Genomic DNA, 23,617 nt, shown 5'->3' with positions numbered 1-23,617 from the left:
AGACTGAATCAAATTCAGGCTCAGGCTTTTTGAATGTCTGTCCCTAACCAAGGAGGCTAATGACAAGCACTTCATGCTTGTAGAAGTACTTTTCATGGAAATTGGGTGGAAGTGCAAAGGACCGTGATGTCCCATTAAAACCAGGGTATTGTAGTTTATTCCTGAGTGCCAGGGTCAGGGATCCAGACACTAAAGCCTTCCACCTGCCCACAAAACACAGACTGTAAAGTCAGTGTTTGTAAAACCCTCCTTACGCAACCCTCAACTGTCTACTTCAAACTGTGCCCTAGAGGACCACTCCTACGGTAAAAGTAGTTCAGTGAGTCTTCATGGCTAATTCCAACTGAAAGTGTCACCAGTGACTGCTGATGGCAGTGGTTTTTTCTGTGATGAGAGCACTCCTCTTCTGAGAAATGGATGACCACCAGTATATTCTGTGTAGGCTACAGCAGAGCTCTCACAAAGAGTCTCTAACCTGAGCCAGTCACAGCTGTTGAAAAGATTACAGAAGTGAACATAGAAGAAGACCTGATCGCTGAAATTTAGGACAATCTGCTTCAAAAAGAGTTTTAAAAAGCAGGAAACAAATAGAGAACATCAAGAGGCTTGCTGAAGTAATAGCGTGTAGGTGATACAGACATAGAAGACAGGGCACCTTTTCAGATTCAACAGCAAATAGATCTTTCAGTTTCATAGTGTTCACCTGTTGGCTGCTGGAACATTTCTTGTAATTGGTATAATTTTACTGTTTGACAACATGATTATGTCTGGTGGCATACAGGCCAAAAGCACAGAGAAGGACCATGCTATAAGAAGCATCTCAGTCAGATAGAAGATAGACCAGGCTAATGGTGGACAGCAATTTATAATTTAAATAAACCACAAAATCCCTACGAATTACCAGACTGCAATGCTTGGTTGTAAGTTGAGCATCTATTTTCAAGACAGGATAAATCTTCTCAGGGGACTGGGCTCTGATAACAGAATGAAATGGAGGTCCATTTGGTTCTGCAGGTGTGTGGGGGTCTGTGCTGTAGCCACGTGCTGGCTGGGACTGGAGCAACTCATTTGTGTGTCCTGGACCCTGGACCCTAACAGCTGGCAGAACTCCTGATCTTTACCCAGTAGTGAGAGTGTTTCTACAGCTTGTAGACATATGTCTTAGCTTGGTTATGGCTCTGAGATTCCAAATATCCTTGGTCTGTGTTACAGCCACACCCATAGTGACTGAGGTAGCCAATGAATCTGTTACATTAATGTTACATGGGTGAGAAGTAGGGCCCAGCTCTTTGTGGAGATAGCTGGGTTACAGCCCTTGGCAATGCTTTGCATTTCTGGGGGGAGGCAAGGTTGACTGTACAGTTTATAAATCTGGCTCCTTATTCATAAGGATATGAATTATGGTGGTAGCAGGATCTGATAGCACTTATATTAAGCGAGAAAGCAAATTACCTTGTCATTCTTGTTACTTCCAAAAGAGCTTCCGACTTCAAGGCTGGTACTGTAATGTATTTTCTATGCAGTTAATTAGTCCGTATGGATGCTTCTTGCAATCCTTTTGAATTCAAATGAGAAGAGCTGCTGTAGGATGTAATCCTGATTTGCAGTAAGAATTCAGTGCAAAAATGGGGCATAGGCGGATTTCAGATGTACATCACAAGGAACAAAAAGGTTCTCAGTTGTATGAGACCAATATCTCTGCAGAGCTACGGGGGGCTACAAGGCAGCAGGTCGGTTCCAGAAAGCTCAGGATTAAATGATCAGATGTGTGTGAATTCCAAGCAAATGAAATGGAACAGCCTGCTGCTTGCTGTGACAGCCCATGCACACCCTTTAACCTGGCAGAGCAAAGGGAGCTCTGAAGTTGCTTCTGCTCTCTCTTGTGTGCTCCCTGTGCAGCTACCTATGGAGTCTGCTAGGGAGCTACATTAAATTGCTGAATTAAGCTTTTCCATGGTCTGGCATCTGCATCTTGTAACAGCTGTGTACAGAAGAGATGTCAGGCATTGCTGCCCACATATCATGGGGCCCAGCAATCAGATGGCCAGGTTATTCACTCCATCTCTTTGCCAGGGAAGAATTTGACTCTACAGAGTGTTTTCTAACATTTTAAATGTGTAGGTTTTGGAGTCTCAAGCAATGGCGCTCCCTCCCTTTTCCTTGGGAGATTATCCACAGTGTATTTCTTAATTGATTGATTTGTTGATTGATTAGGTCAATTTATTGATTGATTAGATTTCAAGGCCACCATTTCCCAAAAAGGCTCAGGGCAGCTTACAGAAAAAAAGCAAAATAGCTTATACAAACAGATTAAAATAGTAAATAAGATACTTACTTGTATAGCAAAAACTACCCAAGCTTAACCCTACTCACAAAACCCTTGCCCAAATAAAAAGGTCTTGCAACATTTAAATACATCTTGCTACCCAGCAGTTTCCCTTCATTTAGCCTAAACTTTCCCTTTGCATTTACCTTTTTTGGTGTTTTGCTGCAGTGCAAACTCATTTGCTGTTTCCTCTCACCACTGGTTTTCTCTCAGCAGTACAGCTTTCCATATTCCACATCAACTGAACTGCTTTCCCTTTCCCTCGATTAAGTCTTCATTCTTCCATGGTGAACATTGTATAGTTATTTTCTGCCTGTGTTTCAAATGTCTGGCTCGCCGCTATTTTGTATTATTTTCCTGCCTTCACTGAGGTTTGCTTTACTTACAAGTAGGATTCCTTCTCTGCCTATCATTAATATGGTGAATATTGTAGTTTCCCCTCTTCATTACTAACAGCAATGTTATCCAGTCTAAAGATAATATCAATCCCTGCAACATAGTACAAGATGCTTAGCCCAAACGTTGATGTCTGCCATTCATCTTTAGATAAGCCCCTGATCTTGCAATGCATAGCAGTGGGAGAACTCAACTATAAGATGTCTCCTGGAGTACAGGTGCCTTTGCTCAGAGATGGATGACTGCCAGCATGTTATGCTGTACACAGCAGGATGGGAGCATTAGATTGCTTGTTTCTACCTTTGTGTTTTTGCAGCATCTAGCACAGTGGGAGGCATCCTTTTTGGCTGGAGAGCCACACATTAGCCCTGCACTTTCCCCAGGTGCCACTCTACTTTCCCTGATCTGCCACTCAACTTTCTGCTCTCTACCTGATCAGATGTTGTACTTTCTGTCAGATCTGTCACTGTGCTGCCTGTCCCCTCCACAGTCTGCCACATACAACACACAGCAGTGCCCTATGCCATTTGTGGCACCTGTGCTGCAGGTTGACCGCCCCAGGTCTAGCGCACTGGAGCTTCTACCTGGACTGAACAAATTTGGCAAATTATGTATCTATAGTATGTAAGTGCTTTAGAAAACCCCGCTAAGCACCTGTCTTCAGACTTAGGCACCTAGGCTAGGGACAGACTTTACACACAAACTGGTTTAAGTGATCAGAAACTGGTTTAAACTTGTAACAGAACAGACATTTAGTGCACATAAACCAGTTTGAAAATGGCTGAAACCAGTCTGAGATAAACCTGGTCGAATGTAGTATCAGCCTTAACTGATTTGGCTCAAACCAGCTTACGCAATGTCTGTCCCAGACCCCTTCCTGGTTTAACTTAAACCAGACTCCCCCAGCCTCCTGGCATGCTCTTGGGGCTGGGCTCTCTGCTCCAGCCCAGCCAGGCTGGCCCCTTTCCTCTGCTCCCCAGCCAAGCAGAGACAGGCAGAGGGGTCTGACCAGAGAGGGGTTTAATTCCCCTCTCCCTGTGCCACCCGTAGGGACCCAAGTTGGGTCTACTGGGTGCTTCCCCTTTGCTGCTGTAGCAGCGAAGCTCCATGGCCCCTGAGGCAGAGCGGGGCAGGGAGGAAGGTTAGTCTCCCCTCTACCCCCACTGGCAGACGGGTCTGCCTGCCATAGCCGCTGCGCTCACTCCCTGAAGTGCAATAAGCCCCTGCTGTCTCCTCCACCAGATGCTGAAGGGAGGGGGAATGACCCCCTTCAAGGGGCCCTGCCGGCCGGTGTCAGCTCATGCCCCAACCCGGCAGCTGCAGCAGGAAGGGGCAGGGCCCTTAGTGGGGGCAGCAACCCCTGTCATTATGTCGGGGAGTGTGAGCCCCTTCCCGACTGAGGAAGGATGGCCCGCTGTGGGGCAGGCAGAGCTGCAGTGGGTTGTGCAAAGCTTGTAAAGCAGCCCCAGGGCCACCACCACCACCACCACCCCAGCAGCCCACAGCAGCTTTCCTCGCCCCACAGCGTAGTGCCCCCCCCATCACAGTGGCTCCCCCCTCACCACTCCAGCGGGCTGGGCAGGGGCACGGCCAGATGCCGTCAGCTGGGCAGATCTGGCCTGCCGGTGTTGTTGCGGTGGAGACGCTGGGCAGCCCTACTCAAGGTCTGGATGGTCGCACCTGGAAGTGCCAGCAGCAGGAGGGGGAGGGGCCGCTTTCCACCTGTGCTGAGCAGCAGTTTCTCTTGTGCGCCGCCGCTGCTCAGCCCACATGGGTGAGCCTGGAGCTGGCGTGAGGCGTGCAGGGTCAGGGCTGCACGTGCTGGCCCCCACCTGTACTGCAGGACTGGGGCCAACGGCAGCAGCAAGGGAGCTGCTGCAACCAGGCTGCCTAGAAAGGCAGTCCCACCACGGAGCAGCCCCAGCCCAGCTGCGTCCCTAGGGAGTGGCGCCTCGGCCCGGAAGGACTGAGGGACCCGCTGGGGGCCAGACAAAGCCCCTCTGCAGGCCAGATCCGCCCGTCCAGCTGGCGGTGCCCCCGCCGGCCACTGGTGCAGTGAGCGGGGAGCAACCGTGACAGGGTGGGGGAGGGTGTCACGGGGAGAGGAAAGCTGCTGCGGGCTGCTGTGGCGGTGGCAGGGGGGCCTCTGGCTTCCTCCAGGCCCCGGTGCTGCCACACACAGTCCACTGCAGCTCTGCCTGCCCCATAGTGGGGTCCTCTGCTGTAAGGGGCTCACGCTCCCCGACATTATGACAGGGGTTGCTTCCCCGACCAAGGGCCCTGCCCTCTCTCGCTGCAGCAGCTGGCCAGGGGCACGGCCAGGTGCTGGCCCTCAGGGCCCCCTGATGGGGGCCAGGATGGGGGGATGGGGGTTATTCCCCCTCCCTCCAGCGTCTAGCGGAGGGGACACCAAGGGGCTTATTCCCCCACAGGGAGTGAGTGCGGCGGTGAGGTGGGCAGACTGGGCTGGCAGTGGGGTAGAAGGGAGACTAACCCTCCTCCCTGCCCCACTCTGCCTCAGGGGCCATTGTGCCCCACTGCTGCAGCAGCAAGGGGGGAGCACCTGGCAGACTTGGCTCAGGTCCCTGCCAGTGGCACAGGGAGGACGTAATTAAACTCCTCTCTGGCCAGTTCAGCCCAGACTGGCCGTGGCCCCCATAACTTCCCCGCAGCTGAGGGCACACTCTAGCGCCCCAGCTCCTGGCCTGAGCAACTGCAGGCATGTGCTTGCATATCTGTGCAGTTACAAACTGGTTTCACCTAGGCAGGTTAGACTTACTTGCAAAAGTTGAATCTATTCAGGCTCTGGCTTTTTGAAGGCCCTAATCAGCTGCCTATATCTGGTCCTATGACAATACCAGTAATAATACTGTTCCCCTTTTTCATCCAGTTGTCATGTCGCATTGGCAAGATTCAGGTCCAGGCTTCTTTGGCTGATTTTTTTTAATAGGCTTTCATTCAACACTTATGGTATCCATTGTGCTGTGCTCAGATAAGTGCATAATACATTTATCTGTACAACACTATGAGAGTCCCAGATGTTACATGTTGCTTACCTGTAAGAGACATCTACTATCTGCAGTTCATTTAAGTACATAAGCTGTGCAAGTGCACACAAATTCTTGACTCCTCTGTGGATTTTGCCACATACCTCTTTTGAACTGCATAATTGGCGAAAGTGGCTAGGAGCTATCAATTTCAAGGCTTCTAAAGCAGCCTTGCACTGACTGGGTTTCTGTCAGTGCTTGGCTCTTGTACTTGTGATGATTGTTACTAGGCTGCTATTCGGCCCTAATAATTAGGGGCATAAAGCCCTGAAAAACAAGCTTAGTAGAAGCTGTCCCTGTAGTTAATGAGTACTGTTTACCAAGAGCCTGGGTAAGTGCCCAGCCTTTTTTTAGTCCTAAAGCTAAATGCACTTAAACAGCATATTCTGCTGTATTCCACATATTTTGAAATATCTCACTTCCTTTCTTCCACTGATTATTAATGTCATCACCTCACAAATGTTTCCCTGGCAGGCAGTTTCAAGATAAAATTAGCACACGACTTTTTTTTCAGTTGATGAAAAAAGTGAGAGAGAGAGAGTGTGTGTAGGATGAATTGTGATAATTTGCAAAAGCTATGATTTAATTTTACTTTGTACTTATGTTTAAATGTGCTGTTAGACTAAAAATCGCACGTTGCAGTTTTTAAAAGAAATTTCCCCACATGTGACAAATCGTCACACTTTATTTTGAAAAAAAGAAGTCTGCTTTGCTAGTTGCTGTTCGTTGGACTTCTCTCCACTTGGAAAGTGAAAATGGACCAATAAATATCAGATTATCATAGACTAGTGCAGTGCTTCAGGAGAAATATATATATAATACATAGTTTAACACTGTGTGAGTGTGCATGCTCACGCGCGCTGATGTGGATGTTGCAAAAGAACATGAAAGCTCACTATTGGTCTCAGGCTTTTTAAAAATTACTTTAACAAAACCTAAATTCTGGGCAAGTGTACTGCATTGAATTAGAGCTTTTGAAGAGACAGTCTCAGTTTTGGTCTGAAATCCAACCTAGTTTAAAAATGTGGTCCAGATTTTAACAGCTGTGTCTCTAACAAACAAACAAACAAACAAAACTCTTACTTACCACAAACAAGGAAGTGACACCAAATCAAGGAAAAAAGAAAGCCATATTCATTTAACTGCACCAACAAACTTGACGTAAAAAGACATGTAGCTGGACTGGGGCTACAGCTAGGGATCAACATCTTGTGTCCACACAGATAGGAATGCATCCTCAGATAATGTTTTGGCTTCAGAGACAACCTTGTGGTGACACAGGATTTCACTACATTGTGAGAGCTCCATCTAAAGGAACAGAAATGTCACATAGCCATTCATGCTGCTTGTTAATCTGATCACCCTTGTTCCTAACCTGTGAACGTGTGCTTGGGCTGTGGCTGCATTTTCTGACTTGTGGGGGTGCTGTGTTAATAAAACCACGGCGTTAAAATCTTTGCTTGTCTTGAACATTGCTCTCGTATCCCTAGTTACTACCTGAGCTGCTGCATTTTACCATATGGACTGGGGCTTTGTTAGTTTGCCAGTTCATTCGTGTTACTTTGTCAAGAAGTTTGTTATTATAATTTATTAACATAATGCTGGGCTACTGCTTTTCTTTTACTTATTCTTTTCACTCCATACATTGATGCATGTGTACCACAGCTTGTTTTAAATACCTTTTTATTTATTGATTCATTGGCTTGAGCACATTGTATCCAGTAGTCAAGTCTGTCTTTACGGACACTTGGCTTCCCAAGGGTTGTTCTCTTAGAGAGATGAGCAGGGATCCGGGTTTTTTGTTTCCTATGGAAAAAACCGCAGATTTTCCCTTTTAACTAAGAAAAATGCAGATTTTTAATTTTAATGGAGAAACGTAGATTTTCCACTTTTGCAAATTGCTCTCTGCAGGCTGACAGAGTTCCAGCCTGCAAGGGGCTGGGAGGAGCGGGAGGAGGGCGGTAGGGCAGGGGTGCCATGAGCATGTGCGTGCTCACGCAGGCACAAGGCTGCCAGGCAGCCTGGAGAGCTGCTCCCCCAGGTAAGACTGGTGGGGGGAGGGGGTATTGAAGCCCCATAGAGGGGGAGGGAGGTGGGCAGGGCTGGGTTTGGGGCTGCTGCCCGACCCGGGTGATGCGTGGGGCTTGATGCCGGAGGCTGAAATGCACTGCTGCAGGGCCAGCGCAGGGAGTGGAATGGAGCGGCAGGCAGCTCGTCTGGGGGGTGAGGGGAGATAAGGCAGGATCCCTGTCACTGTATATACTCTTTGGGGGAGCATGGGGTGGCACATGCTGCCCAGATCTGTGCACAGAGCAGGGACTGGGTAGGTGCAGGCTGCCCACTGCAGGCTGGGGCTCCCTGCCATGCTGCCCTCCCCCTGGGGTCTCTGTGGCCCAGTGGGTGGGAGCTGGCAGGGCAGGGCAGAGCGGGGCCAGGCATGGAAGGTCCTTGCTGCTGCAAGCCCCATGCCACCCTGCAAGGTATCCCTTGCTGCCTGGCAGCAGTGGGGGTGGCAGCATGGAGTTGTGCCCCTTGCTGCTGCTGGGCAGGCAGGGGGTGTGTCGCCATGGCAGCACAGGGCTTGCAGCAGCAAGGAGTTTTCCTGCCCTGCCCTGCCCTGCCCTGCCATGGTGGGGCCTGCCTGCTGGGTTGCAGTGGCCCCAGGGGTGGGGCAGTAGGGCAGGGAGCCTGAGCCTGCCCCCACCCCCTAGTTGTGGCGCCCCCAGGAGAGGGGGAGCCAGGCTCCACTCTGCCGCAGCAGCCTCTGCCTCCAGCAAGCAGCAGCCGGGGCTTGGGCGCTGCTGCAGGGGGCAGGAGGCTGCAGACCTGGGTCCCTGGCCCTTTAGCCCTGACAGCTGGGGGCCCCATGGCTAGGGGCCAGGGGGCTGAGGGTGGGAAGCGAGGGACCTGGACCTGCGTCCTGGTGACGGGGGCAGGGGAAACTGATTTTCCATGATAAAAAACTCCAAATCAAATACCAAAATGTATAGGTATTTAGAATTTATTTTATTATAGTGATAGAAGCACTGGTAGGCTTCCAAACTGCTTTAAAATAGTAAATATATCAAGAAAATATTACGTTCAATTGACACACACACATGCACACACACACAGTGTGGTGTTTCATTTTAATCATGGATTTTGGGTTTTTTTGAATCGGAGAATTTGCAATTTTTAAGCAGAGAAAACCAGGATCCCTGGAGATGCATTATACTTGTAACCTTTGGATTCCTACCTGAATTAGAGGCAGCCTTACCTATTGGAGATAGAGGATTAGTCTAAAGTTATTAATGAATAAATTGATGCCTCTATTCTTGCATGCACTGGACATGCTCAAGAAACTCTGAGCTCCTACATACACCATGTTCCTTTTTTGCATGATTTCTCACTCTACTTCTACCCAAGGGTGGGGGACTTCTCTGTTCCATATTAACAAACCACAGCTCCACCCGCACACCTGTGCTTGAACCCAGTCTCTGATGTAGGTAGGGGCAGGATTCAAATGTCAGGCTTTGCAATAATCTTCCCACCTGCTCCCAGCATCTGCAGAAAAACATAATTATAGAAGGGGAAAAATATCAATATTGTTTTTAAACTGTGAAATGTCTTACCTTCGCATGCAGAGTATCTAAAGAGCCCCCAGATAGGTATGGAAATGAGGCTGCTGATCAAATGCAGCCCTGCTGAAACTCTTCAAGTCTCCAATATTTGCATGTTCTTTTGGAAGTCCTTGGGTTGACAGGAAGGGTTCCACAGTAAATGCCTCTACTGGGACTTTTGGGTTGATCTTTAAAGCTACTGAACAATGCAAGAAGGCCTGGAAGTGACACACAGACCAGCTGAGCCTAAGGCATTCTGACTTTGTGAGCTCATGGGTCTCATTGCAGGCTTTGGACCACAATATAGCAAAGTGTATCTGAAATTCCTGAATGCTGGTTTGATAACCCAGGGGCCCTGATCCTCCCACTGCACTGAACAAATACCTGCCTTTAGCATCAATAAGAATTATTCATATATGTAAGCTGAAGAATCAGGGCCTTACAGCTGGCAGGCATCTATCCACAAAGAAGTAAAGCACGGGGCAGTGGAAGTACTAGCTTCCCACCGGATGTCTGTCAGCCTGCCTCAGCCCAGTTCTTCAGATATCTTCACCAATGGCTGGGGCAAGGGCATGTCCACAACCCACTCAACTTCAGGGAAGAATGCCTCGCCAGTGTTTGTGGGGTTTCAAACCAGGAGGTGAATTCTTGTCTTTGAGGTGTGGATTGTTACTGTGTGCTGGTACAACTGCCTAGTTCAGGGCTACTGTATTAATATTAATCTCTCATGTGATGCTGGTTGCGTAGTGCTTTGTGTGTGCGTGCATGTGTGAACATGCACATATTTATACTACTGTTACCCTGCACTTCTGCTTAATAGGGACTCTGTTGTGTTGATTCAGTCCTGTCACAGATACTGGCGAAGATAACAACGAGACACAGCTAGGGCCACCTGTCGCCCTGAGGAACTGTTTTCTCCTGCCAGGCATCAGCATACTTGATAAGCTCATCAAAACATGCCCGATTTGGCTTCAACTGAGCATGAATGAGGAGAGGGCCAGAGAGATACTAAGCAAAGAAATGGCTGGGGTAAGTCTACATTTGTCCGAAACGGTTTCAGTTCAGACAACCACATTTCCTGTTGCTCGGCAGAGCTGAGAGAGATGTCTTTTCATGTGGAAGCTAAAGTATCTAGCAGAGTCTGGTTGGTGCTGGCACGGTAGACATTCCGGTTTGCTCTGGACCAGTGGCATATGTCCATGGAAAGGATTATACCTTTGATTTGTCTGGTCAGCACATGGTTTCAGGATATCTTTTCCCATCCATCTCAGATAAAGGTACCCCTGCCCTGCCCTGCCTGTCTGGCTCATAAGGGTTTTATTATTATTATTATTATTATTATTCTGCTTTCGGCTCTGTTGACTACCCAGTTGTGCAGCCTGTTGCAGTGTCTTTTCAATATCTCTAACTTGTATCTAGTTTAAAAAGTGAAACCTTAAACATGAACTGAAGAATCAAATATTACCTTCCTTTGGAGCTCCTGTGGGATGCACATACTGACTGTGGCTCTGAGTTTTCGTCTTGCTGTTGTTTGTTATATTGTTTTTGTTTGATCAAACATGACCAAATTGTTGGCAGCAGTTGAATAGAAAGAAAATGGGGTTTGGAGCTTTCACAAAGAATGTTGTTCTCCTAAATGCTTTTCAGGTGTTTGAGATAAAGAAATGTTGCCAAAAACCAAAGCAAACCAATTTTAAAAATCCTTTTGCAATTACTCAGGTTTAACTTCCTTGGAACCATTATGTCATTAACTCTCCAGTCATCCAGAGGAATCCTAAGATGGAAGAGATCTGAATTTCTAATATTAAAGAAGATAAAACAAAAAATAAACCCCAACGAACAAACAAAAAACCCCCCAAAAGAACAAAAACCAAGCAAGCAGGGGATGCTTTCTGTTCTGGTTAGTTTTATGGAGAAAAGCTTCCAGGAATTCTTTCTGTGTTATAAAGCGTTTTGGGAAGAAGTAGGATACTTAGACCAAATTTGTCTTTTTCAGGGCACTTCTAATAAAATAGTTTCATAGTTGGTAGGGTCGGAAGGGACCTGAGCAGATCATCAGGTCCAACCCCCTGCCATGGGCGGGAAAGAAAGCTGGGGTCAAATGACTCTGCCTAAGTGATTATCTAGCCTCCTTTTTGAAGACCCCCGGGGTAGAAGTGAGCACCACTTTCCTTGGAAGTTGGTTCCAGATCCTAGCCGCCCTGACTGTGAAGTAGCGCCTCCCGATATCTAGCCTGAATCTACTCTCAGTCAACTTATGGCCGTTATTCCTTGTTACTCCCAGTAGTGCTTGGGGGAACAGGGACTCTCCCATTGCCTGCTGGTCCCCCTTGGCCAGTTCGTAGATGGCCACCAGATCCCCTCTCAGCCTTCTCTTGTGAAGGCTGAACAGGTTCAGGTCCCATAGCCTCTCCTCGTAGGGTCTTCCCTGCTGTCCCCAGATCATGCGAGTGGCCCTCCTCTGGACCCTCTCGATGCTGGCCACATCCCTCCTGAAGTGCGGCGCCCAGAACTGGACGCAGTACTCCAACTGCGGCCTGACCAGTGTCGCGTAGAGGGGGAGGATCATCTCTTTGGACCTGCTCGTGATGCATCTGTGGATGCATGACAAGGTGCGGTTAGCCTTCCTGACTGCGTCCCCACATTGGCAGCCCATGTTCATTTTGGATTCAATAATGACACCAAGATCCTTTTCTGCCTCTGCACTGACGAGAAGGGAGTTCCCCAGCCTGTAAGGTCTGCTGCTGGTTCTTCCTCCCCAGGTGCAGCACCTTGCATTTGTCAGTATTGAATCCCATCCTGTTCTCATCCGCCCACCCCTGTAACCTGTCTAGATCTAGTTGCAGCCTGTCCCTCTTCCAGCATGCCCACTTTTCCCCACATCTTAGAGCCATCCGCGAATTTGAACAAGGTGCTTTTCACTCCCTCGTCCAAGTCGAGGGTCCAGAATATGGACCCTCCTCCTATTAGTTCCCTGCCTAAAGTTCCAAGGGAACGTAAGGATGCTGTGCAGATCAAAGAGGCTGAAATTAATAAACACAACTTGTTCAGAATGAAGCTAGGATTTGGGGCAGAGGTGTCCCTTCAAGGGAAACCCTAGGCATTGTCTAAACTGGAAGAGAAAGGTGAGGTTGAATTTACCATGTTTCTTGTTGTCCTGCTCAACAGTAAAGACCAGTCTTAGACAGGTGCACAATTGGGGATAAGTACTGACCGCAGAAACTGAACCCAATCTGATGTTTTAGTTTAAATTAGCAGGATGTGGACATGTGAGTAGTTCTGCTGGTTTCAGCATGAATACCCATTATGCGACACCCCTTACGTGAGCTAGAGGGGGCAGAGTTACACACGGGGTGAGAGCCTCATCTCCCTGAGGGAACAGCTCGTTGTGAACTCTGTGGTGCTGCTGGGTTCTTCTTAAGTGAAACTCTGATGAATAAGACCTGAGTAGAAAAAAACCCAGCTTTACGAAAGCAGCACTTGTGAAAGGAAGGTTTCAGCAGGAAAGCCCATCTCTGGGATAAAATAAAGCCAGAATGTTTTCCTAAAACTTCAAATTTTGTAAAGATCAGTCCTGCCAAATGGTGAGTTGGTCCTTTAAGTAGGCTGAGCTCAACTCAGTACCCAGCACAACTGTGAGCCCTCCCATCACAGAAATGGAAATAAGTGCATGAGGTCATGTGATGGATAGGAGCTTGGCCACTCAGAAGCAGGCCTACTGGCATATAAGAGACAGCCTGTCTTTGGGCTGTAAGGGGCTAGGGGAGTTGTCATGGGGTACAGCAGCCTGTTGGGGGAAGGGCTGCCGTAGGAGGAAGAGGATGATTCCCTTAAGCAGTCAGGTGTAGGACCTGAAGGGTAAAAACTGCAGGGAACTCTGTGCAAGGGAAAGGACCTGCTTTCTATGCTGACCTGATTTAATGTGGAGAAATAAAACTGTAGCCTGAGTGGGTCCAGGAATCCTGATGCTGCTGGCAATGGTGTTTGATGTGCCAAGCTGGTGAGTTGGCTTACTGGCTTGTGTGGTCCCCATGGACTGGACTTTAGAAAACGGCAGCTTGAGCATGAGCTCTTGGAAAGATGATCCCTTTCCCCACCCCCGCTTCCCCACACTCCTGACAGCAGCAGATGCTGTACCATGTGCTTATACCAGGTCCTGTAGATGTTAAATTGTAGGCTGTAGTTGAAAGAAAGCTACTAACTGGCTGCGTGGATAGCAGGAGTGCCTGCTCTGCTCTGAGGACACAACCCCTGTTAAACGGCTGTGGACTATGTTTAGCCTCTGGAACCACAACAAGAATCTGTGAGCAGAAAAGAGAACCAGCAGGTCTCCAGATTTCACTTCTCTCCTCATCAGTGTGAACCACCAGGGAAGCAACACCAGGCCTGCAGCTTGGAGCTTTAGAGTCCAACACAGATTGAATCTCACCACTGACCAGTACCACAGCTTGGCCATCACTCCCATCTTTCAGGGGGGGGACTAAGGCACAGAGCAAGTTAATGACAATGTCCTGTAACTGGGGGTCCATTCCCCTGTTACCTGAAAGAAAAGAGTAGGATAGTGACACAAATGCTGCCCACCAGGTGCCCAGTTAAGGGAGCTGCAAGACTCAGTCTGCACATTGCAGGCAGCTGTTGATTAGGGGTTAGCATCACCTGGAACTTACTAACAGCAAGGAGAAAGGGCCATGTCAGCTGGAGGTGGGGAGGGGGGTTAAGGTCAGACTGGCTCAGATACATAGAAGGAGCTTTGCAGTTGTGTTATATGGGGAGATAAGTTATGTGTTTCTTCTGTTGCTGTTTGGGGTTTGTGTTATACCTGAGGACTGGGTTGTGGCTGTAGGGGAGAAGGAAGAGAGGGTCCCTGGGGCATTCTGGGCAAAGGGCAGGCAAAGTAAGATAGGCTAAGGGCTGCAAGGGTCAAGGCCCAGGCACAAGCACAAGCCTGGGAGGGTAGGTGCCCTGAAAGGCACTTGGTTGGGAACTGGCAGCCAAAGGAGGCCTTGAGGTCTGTCACTGAAGGGCTGATGTCCAGGCACAGATGGGGCTGAGGTCAAGGAACTGATGCCATTAGCAATAGGAGTCACAGGGGAGTGCCTCAGAGACACTCTGTGGTATGAGGGGCTAAGGCCCAGACAGACCTGCCAGGGTCCAGGACCCAGTGGGCATCTAGGGCTAAAGACTGGGGAGAGGGGCCAAAGCCTGGAAGGTCCAGCAGGCCTAGCTGAGAGAGAGAAACTGGACCAGGAGGTAGGGTGGCCATCACAGAGGACATTCCGGTTTTCTGCTACTCTGTCCTCTATTGTTAGAAACCCGACAAGAGAAAAATAGAGGACATAGAGGCATCCGGTTTCATATCAGTAGAGGACAGCTGGACTGTCCTCTATGATGGCCATCCTACTGGGGGAGCTCAGATGAGAGAGCGAGCACTGCTACAGTCAGGCCATGAGGATAAGCCGACTAGCAGTCTGACAAGCAGGGCAGTGCAGGGCAAGCACTGAAAGCCAAATTCTGGGTATCTGAAGGCAGCCTCCCAAATTTATTAACCATCAAAGCATGGCAGGTAAAAGAAGAAGAGACCTGGTAGAGGGAATCTGAGTGGGTGAATGGGCATAGGGGGTACAAACAGAAGTTACGTTTGTTGCTTTTAAAGTGATTGATCAGGTGATAAATTAACCCTCAGCAAATGAGGGATCAAATGAAAGCACTCCACCCTGGAGCACCTTAGGGAACTTGTTCCTTAGGGCTAATTTGTAGGCCTGCTCCTGGGGCTGGCACCAGGAAGGAAGGGGGCAGGGGGAGCCAGCTGCAAGCTGGGGTTTGCCCCATCTGAGCTGGGGGGTGCAAGTGGATTGGAGTTCCCCTGCCTTGTTTCCCCACCGCCAGCCCCTCTTGCAGATCAGGCCACACAAATCCCAGCCAGCAGCTCTCTCCCCATCCTCCCTCCCTTCTTGCTGACAGCCTCAGAGCTGAGGGCTAGGGGAGAGGGGTGACTCCTTAGAGGCAAGCAGGCTCCGCTGGCTCTTGCAGGCAGACTTAATTTCCCCTTTTTCTTCCCCCTGCCCCCCGCCCAAAAGGTGAACATTTGTTGTGTTGGGGTGCCGGGCACTCTAACTACATGGTATTTACGTAAAGTGCCGTGAGTTAAAGCAGGGACCTGCACATCTGTCGGCACCCAGCACGGCCTGTAAGGGGCACTGCAGCCACTCCTGGAGGCAGAGCCTGTTACACTTCCCCTTCCCCTTCCCCATGGATCCTGTCAATTCTGAAGGTAGTATGGGGGTTGCTTCCAGCTATCTCCATCCCTGACCTCCTGTTCAGCTAGGCACTTATACGGTCTGTGTCAGGGTTTGGGGTTGGGCTGCACATTCAGTGATCTTAATCCTGCATTGAAGGCAAAGTGCTGCAGGGTTGAATTTTACTTTGGTGGGCAGGTGGCGAGATGAGGCTCCTGTTCTGTATTCAGTTGAACCAGAAACCAGCTGGACACACCTTGCACATCTTAGCAAAGCTGCCTCATGTTTTGCCTGTTTGAAAGCCCTGTGAGGTGCTCTAAGCCCCACCATCTGAGTGCTCTGCATCAGTAACCCTCCCAGATCAGACCCCGTGTTCATTTCCCCCCCCCCTCCCCCCCATTGCCACTTGGCTTCCAGACAAGCTCCTCTTAATTCCTCTTACTGAAAAATTAATGCTTTCTTGGGATATTTCTCCTTTTCTGTAATAATTTAATCGTGTTGGAGACTTGCGCTTCTCTCTACCATTAATACTACAACTTTAGAATTATTTGCATTTTGAAACAGCTTTTATAAATTCTTTCTCTCTCTCCCACGTAAAGCTTCTTTAAGGAGGAAGGCAGTAAGGGTTTCTCTCTTTGTACCTGGGCTTTCATGGTTCAAGCGAAAAATATTCCTACTGCTGAGCTCTAATTAGAATGGTTCTTAGGAATTCATTGGGTGCTCACAATACAAAGAAAAAATGTGACACACACCTAAAAGGCCACCTTTTTCTTGATTACACCTGTATGTGTTTTGTTCTATTACATACACGTGTTCCCAGCCTCTCCAGCCCTGAAAGCAAAATTATTTTTTATAAGATCAACTCTTGGCCTTTTTTATCCCTATATCTGTAAAGATGTATACGAGCCATATTCTACATTCATTCATGCTAGAATCTTGATGTCACTTTACAAATCAGGAAAAGTATAGCTTTAAACGTATGTTAGTAATACAGACTGCCTTGGGTTTAGGTGTGATTTTAATGGAGCATAAGTACTTTCCTGGCCTTCTGGCAAAATGAACTGCACCCAAAGAAAATACTACTACTTAGTAGTTATATCCACTTCAGTTTGTCAGTGAAGAATTAAATGAAACGTAGAGATCAATTGAAAAAAAAACATTCTAGAGATTAATTGAAATAGCTACTGAAACACTTCCTTGCTAATCATCTAAAATTAAGTTCATAAGCTCATATAATGTAATACAGCTCCCATTTATTTTCCTCTTCTGCAGATATTTTTAGTTAGGAAAGATGGTAACATGAACAATATGGTCCTGTCATTCTGCTACCCAGCCCAGAATGAAGCTCCTGATATGCTTGAGTACAACATCAAGGAAGAAAAATCAAGTAAGTATTTGCAAGTCTCTTGTTGCTTGCTCTGACCATCAAACTGCCTTTTTTCCCTCTTGACCAAAAATGTGTGCAAAAATATGTTTGAAATTCAATATGTTTCAATATAACTTTAATTTAAATAAATAAGACTGTGGAAGCAGCAGGTCTTGCCCCAGCACGAGAGCTGGACAAACGTTTCCTGGAGAGTAGTTAGCCTGATATTTTCCACTCTTCTGTACCTTGCGCCAACATTTACATCCATGCAAAGCAATACACAATGCTGTCAAAGTAAGTAGTAGTTTATTCAGGTAATTGAGAGGTAGCATTAGCCTACCAGCACAGTGGAGAAGGATACTGTACTATGTAAGACTTTTACTTTTTAAGGAATGTTGCAAGTGAAAATGCTTGCAAAGGCTATTAACAAAAAAGGAATTGATAGGAACATTAATGTCATCAGAGCAAGTTCACCTTTTTTATTAATATGAACACTCACAAGTACTTGTTCCCAACATTCATGCAACTCTGCTCCAAAGCAGGCCAAAATGGGGGAGACTTTGATTCATCCTCAAATGCTTTATTTTAAGTTTTGATAACCAGTCTAGTGAGCTATTTCTTTTTCCTCACAATAGCTGCTATAAAGGTTCCCTTCCCCCCCCCCTTGATCCATTTAAATTTATGCATTATCAAAGAGCAAGGGCATAAGAAAACTCAGAGATTCATTGTTCCTTCTGACTGTTAAATCTATGAATCTATTAGATCACCTAGTTTGAGCTTCTGCCTAACACAAGCCATAGACTTGCATCAGCTGCACTTAGCCCAGTACTTTGCCTAACTACAGCATATATTTCAGGAAGGTGTCCAGTCTTGATTACATTTGTGAATTATTGTATGTAATGGCTCAGACCATTGTATCAAATTGAATAACTGAGGGATTATTGAATCGTCTGTAGTAACATCAATGCATTCTTCATTCAAAAAACAGAGAAAGTGAAGGGATATTTACAGAATCTAGCAAGGGAAGTATAGGTTTCGGTTTTTTTGTTTTGTTTTTTTAAATTAACGGAGACCTAGGTTTTGCCGAGTGAACAGTTGTGGTTTGTGGCGGGGTGCTTTTTGGATACTTCCCATTTTTTTTCTTTGCAGCCTTTAGGAAGTTATATTCTTGAATGCTGGCATCACTGAATCATCAAGTAGATATAGTACTTGTTTTGCTCATTCTGCACTATAAAAATTTCTGAACAGAGGTGAAATGAAACTGCTTATGAAAAACATACAATATAGCATCCTAGCTTGTTGCATACTGATAGGAAATAAATAGCAGTAAGTGAAGTAGAACAGTGGGTCAGATTTTCACCTAGTGTAAATGATTGTTGCTCCATTGATTTACATCAGTTTACACCAGCTCAGGATCTGGTCCCAAGAACTGCAAACCACAAGAGAGGTTTTGTGCAGTGTCCCTCCAAATGATTATCTCGTATTTCATAATTTGGCATAAATTTACATAAATAGTAGACTTAGGGCATAGAGAGATCTGAAGTGTCCTGCAGTAACACTTCAGATGTTATTGCAGGACCATAGAGTTAAATAAATATTCAGCACATGTATAGAAAAAGCAGAATAAATGGAGTGTTGGAATTAAAAATTAGCTTCTATACATGAGAAATGGCAGCACATATGTAATAAGCTACACCATTCCGGAGATGTCACATTCCAATCATGGCGATTCGCATTATTTTTAGCTTGCCTTCTGTCAGCAATATGCCTTAGGTAGCTTGTCAGGTCTCCATACTTAGCAAGTTTGACAGTAACGCACCAGAACAAGCTCCGGTTGTGCTTTTGGGTTCTTCTTCATTTGGGGTAAGTTGCCCATTTTGTTGACTCTAGAGGAATCCAAATGAATCCTGAAGGGTTGTCTCTGTTGCAGTGCTACATGAGGAGACAGTGGAGATTTGATGTCTCTATCCCAGAAAAACCTAGAAAATCTGCTTTTGTTTGGGTTGGGGTCCCCCCTCCCCCAACCCAAACAAGAAGTTACATTAACTCCTTTCTGGGCCTTTTTTGACTGATGTTTGTTTAGCAAAGAAAATCATATGTTGTTAATTTACTGTAAACTGATTCTGTTTAATAGCTGTGGTTTCTGTTATAAGATTGTGGTAAATTCATGATATCTCTCACCTTACAATGCGCTTACATTTTCCTAGGTTTCCATTAGGAATGCAAGTGTTGAGACTTGGACATTTTGCTAATGTGTGTAATGAATGACCATGGACAAGAGAAATTACCTGGCTTGAAAACGTTTGTGCATTAAAGATGCATAATATGGATGACTAGTGTACCATTCTGATACTGTACAAACTCTCAGTATGTAGTTAGTGTTCTGTAAGAACTGGTCTAGAAACTGAAAGCTGACCAGACTTTTTCCAAAAGCACTGTTTTTTGTTTGACTTTGCAAAAACCCTTGCTTATGTCTCTGAGCCTTTTCAGTAGAGGCCTCCATTCCATATTCCTTCAGCTTCCAGCTGAACATTGCTAACAACTAGCATATGACAGTGAGCTCTTGCTGCTGTCTGGTTTTATAGCCTCACAAAATAAAGGAAAATTGATATATGGATAATACTAGTGTGCCAGCAAATTCCCTTGCTACCACCAAGTTTTGCCTAGATCACCACACTTTTAATTGTTGTTCAGGCAGACACAGACTTTATTTTTGCCTCTACTCTTCTCTTTCTGAACGACATTTTTTTTGGTTGACTGTGAATTGGGGGTAGCTGATAAGAATTTTCATGTAAATGATGGGTTTTAAATTTTATAAAAATGTTGTATTTCCTGACTTCTTCAGGAGAAATACAGATAATGGGTAACTAATCGTTACACATAACTTAAGACATTTTGATTGTCATTATGAGTCTTTTTAACAGCAGAATGTAAAACCTTGTTACAGCCCTCCCTTTGTATTCAGTGAGGGTCAAGACTTTTCCCAGTTCTTATTCAGGAAAATTCCCACTGAGTTGTACAGGAATCTGCTGGAGCCTTTAGACATTTATTTTTCACCTTTTCATGGCATACTCTTCCTGAAGGACAGGAAACTGTTAATAGTAACCAAGGGAAGAATGTGGCTTGTCTGCTGTTTACAAGGCAACTACTAACCAGTTTAAATTCCATTCCTGCACGGCCCTGTTTTATTATTTCGTGGTCTGGGTTTCAGCTTCTTTTTCTCTTGATGAAGAAATAAAGTTGTATCAATTTAACAGGTAACATGGGAAGTCAGTTGGTGTACTTAGAGAAGTGGTTCTCAACCAGGGTGTTGCAGTGCCCTGGGGTGTCGTGAGATCCTTTTAAGGTTGCAGAGCGGTGCTATGCAGTATTTGGATGTATGGACATTACCCAATTCACGAAGTAAACCCAGTGCTTTCAAATGGGTATTGATAACATCAGATACATTCTGACCTGTAGTGGTCTTCCAGAAGTGCTTTATTTTTCTGTAGTCAACAAACAGGTGGAAGTTAAGAGCTAGCCTTTTCCAAGAGGCACCTTGAGTGTAACAAAGTTGAGAATGACTGCCTTAAGAATGAGTTAGGCTTCATGTTCTCCTTGGTCTGTTCCATTATAATGATGATGTTTTAATTATAATGACACCCACCTTTCAGTGATGTTGGGTGCTTTCTGAAGAAGTTTCAGGTTTTACCCCACTATTGTTTATAAGAAGCCCAGCCCTTTCTTACATGCTTGGGAATCTGAGGTAAATTTCACCAGAAACCCTATAACCTCATTGTTTCCTATATCAATGGCCATTCATTGCAGCATAAGAGACTGATGTGCCTCTTTCTGGAACCAGACAATGGTGAATAGTTTGGGTTTTTTTCTTCCTTTCCTCTGCTATTGGTCACACCTGTGTTGTTGACTTTTATGACAAAGGAAGGAAGTACCGTTATTCTAAGAAAAAGCCACATATTTTTGGAAAGCCCAAAAGAAACCACCAGAAAAAAAGGCCAAGAAATCAAATATACTTGAATACTAGAGGGGGCTGGCTCGAGACGGACATTACACATAAACCGGTTTAAGTGATCAGAACTAGTTTAAACCTGTAACACAACAGACATTCAGTGCACATAAAGCAGTTTGAAAATGGCTGAAACCGGTTTGAGATGAACCTGGTTGAATGTAGTATCAGACTTAACTGATTTGGGTCAAACCGGTTTATGCAATGTCTGTCCCAGACCCCTTCCCGGTTTAAGTTGAATCGGAGTCCCCCAGCAACCCAGCATGCTCTCTGGGCCAGGCGGGCCCCTCCCCTCTGCTCCCTGGCTGGAGCTCCAGCAGAAACTTGCAGGCACAACAGGGTCTGCCTGGCTTCGCTGTGCCACCACCCCACCTCAACCACTCACTGCTTAATTAGGGATCCCTTCCTCCTCTCCCATAGCACAGACCATAGCCAGCACGTGGTATGCTAGCTAATGCTGAGAGGTGTCTGTGTAAGGCAGACAGGGCAGTGTCCGCTTAGGGCTTTTTGGAGCTAATTAGCAGGTCAGCTGGTAATGTCCCTCCATTCCTTCCTTGGAAAAAACTGTTTAAGAAGACCTTGAACTAATGAGCAAGGCTTTGTTTTCTGATGGAGTGCTAAAATGCTGATAACAGAGCTGATAAATGCTCTGTTATCAAGGTGTGGGGGGGTAACCCCTCCCCAGTCAGAGCGTCCTGCAGGGCCTGGCTATGCCCCCATCAGCTCAGCACTATAGAAGGGAAGGGAGGGATGCTCTAGCGCCCCCTGGCTTCTAGTCTGAGCCACTGCAGGCATGTGCCTGCATTTTTTTCAGTCCAGAGGGGATGTCTGTTCAGTTACAAACCAGTTTAGCCTAGCCAGGTTAGACTAACCTGCAAAGATTTAATCAATTCAGGCTCAGGTTTTTTGAATGTCTGCCCCTAACTTAGTTTTTTAGAAATCATGGAATTAGCTTGAAATCATGAGTTTCTTTTTTTTGTCTTTTGGTGTCTGAGCCTTCAGTTTACAATAATTTCACACATTTAAGCTTTTCTCTACAGCAGGGGTTTTCAACCTTTTTTAATAAGTGTACCCCCTGCAGCTGGACACAGAGCAGGGGAGGGGGGTGGCATGCTGCAAAGGCGTGTGGTGGGGGTGGGGGTTGTGTGCAGCCAGATGCAGAGCAATGGTAGCATGGGGTGGTGGGTAGCCTGTGCGGCCCACAGAGGGGCACTGATGCCTTTGCCTCCCCCCCCTCCCCATCCCAGCCCTGCTTCTGGGAGGTGAGCCCTAACTTTGAACTTCTTATGATCTGACATTAGCCCATTTCCAGTACATCTCTTTTATGTATTCTAATCATGCCTGCATTATAAGATATATCTTGGTATGAATGAACTTCAGGTCCTGAAGTCTTTCCTGAATATGGGGGATTAGGAGTCCACCCCATTCGCATAAATAGAGTTACACAAGTATAACAGCTGTATAAAAGACTCTGGTGTTTATAGTTCAGATGCATTTTAATAGGAGTTTAACTGGCCTTCCAAAGTCTGAGATATTAAAATTTCATATGTAAAACACTTGAACATAAGAAGCCAATAACAACTTCAACTGATATTAGATGTAGGCCATTCTTAAGTGCTGTAATTGGCCCCTACTTTATGTGTCAAACTTCAAGGGGGGCAAGGTGAAACTTCAAGGGGTCAAACCCCAAACTTCAAGGGGTCAAACTTCAAAGGGGGGCAAGGCAAAAGGGATCTTATGGTGGGTATCTACTATAGACCACCCTGCCAAGGGGTTGAGATGGACCAGGATTTCTTAGTACAGCTTATGGAGGCAGTTGGGTCTAGGGATGTTGTTGTTATGGGGGACCTAAAGTACCCAGATATCTGCTGGGAGGAGCAGTCAGCCAGGTCTGACCATTCGCATAGGTTTCTAGCTGAAATACAAAACCTCCACCTTATCCAAGAGGTGCACAGCCCCACTAGGGGAGATGTCTTGCTGGACCTGGTCTTGGCCACTGGGGATGACCTGGTGAGGGGACTGCAGGTCCTTGACTACCTGGGTGACAGTGATCATCGCCTGCTGGAATTCACCATCCAGCGCAGGGTGTTGAGGGCTTATACCAAGACTAAAACCCCTGACTTCAGAAGGGCCAACTTCAACGAATTTAGGAGATTAGTGGGGGAGGCACTGAGGGCCCAAAAGGTAGAGGAGATGGGAATCCATGAGGGATGGTTGTACCTTAAGGGGACAGTCCTCCAGGCTCAGAGTGTGACAATCCGTGAGAGAAAGAAGGGGGATAAGAGTGCTCTGAAACCCCCATGGCTCAGCAAAGGCATTCGAGAATGCCTGAGGGCCAAAAGGGAGGCATACACCCGGTGGAAGAGAGGGGCTGTCACCAAGGAGGAATACTCCTCCTTGGCCTGTGAGTATGTTTTAAAATCTGCGGGCCCTGATGCCCTCATTGCTGTGCTCCTGGCCCAGCTGTATGAGCAATCGTGGTCTACGGGCCAGGTGCCCGTAGATTGGAAACTAGCTAATGTGGCCCCCATCTATAAGAAAGGGAGGAAGGAGGACCTGGGAAACTATAAGCCCATAAGCCTCACATTGGTCTTGGGGAAAATCCTTGAAAAAATCATTAAGGAGCACATCTGTGAGGGGC

At 46.7% G+C, this 23,617-nt stretch overlaps 1 protein-coding gene across 5 annotated transcripts in view; it reads left to right on the top strand.

Moving 5' to 3' along the window:
• The window catches only part of RIN3 (Ras and Rab interactor 3), a 111,544-nt gene that overhangs the window by 16,123 nt on the left and 71,804 nt on the right, over nucleotides 1-23,617 (top strand). For all 5 annotated transcript variants that reach the window (XM_025214529.1, XM_025214530.1, XM_006032803.3 and 2 more), the window contains exons 2-3: nucleotides 10,211-10,397; nucleotides 16,877-16,991. In XM_025214529.1, the coding sequence (XP_025070314.1) occupies nucleotides 10,211-10,397; nucleotides 16,877-16,991 (302 nt within the window). The remainder of the gene's footprint in view (nucleotides 1-10,210; nucleotides 10,398-16,876; nucleotides 16,992-23,617) is intronic.

This window comes from Alligator sinensis, unplaced genomic scaffold, assembly GCF_000455745.1.
Source record: "Alligator sinensis unplaced genomic scaffold, ASM45574v1 scaffold645_1, whole genome shotgun sequence".
NCBI classification, from domain to species: Eukaryota; Metazoa; Chordata; order Crocodylia; family Alligatoridae; genus Alligator; species Alligator sinensis.
Note: the sequence above shows the minus strand (reverse complement) of the source record. Positions and strands in the feature narration are given on the sequence as shown.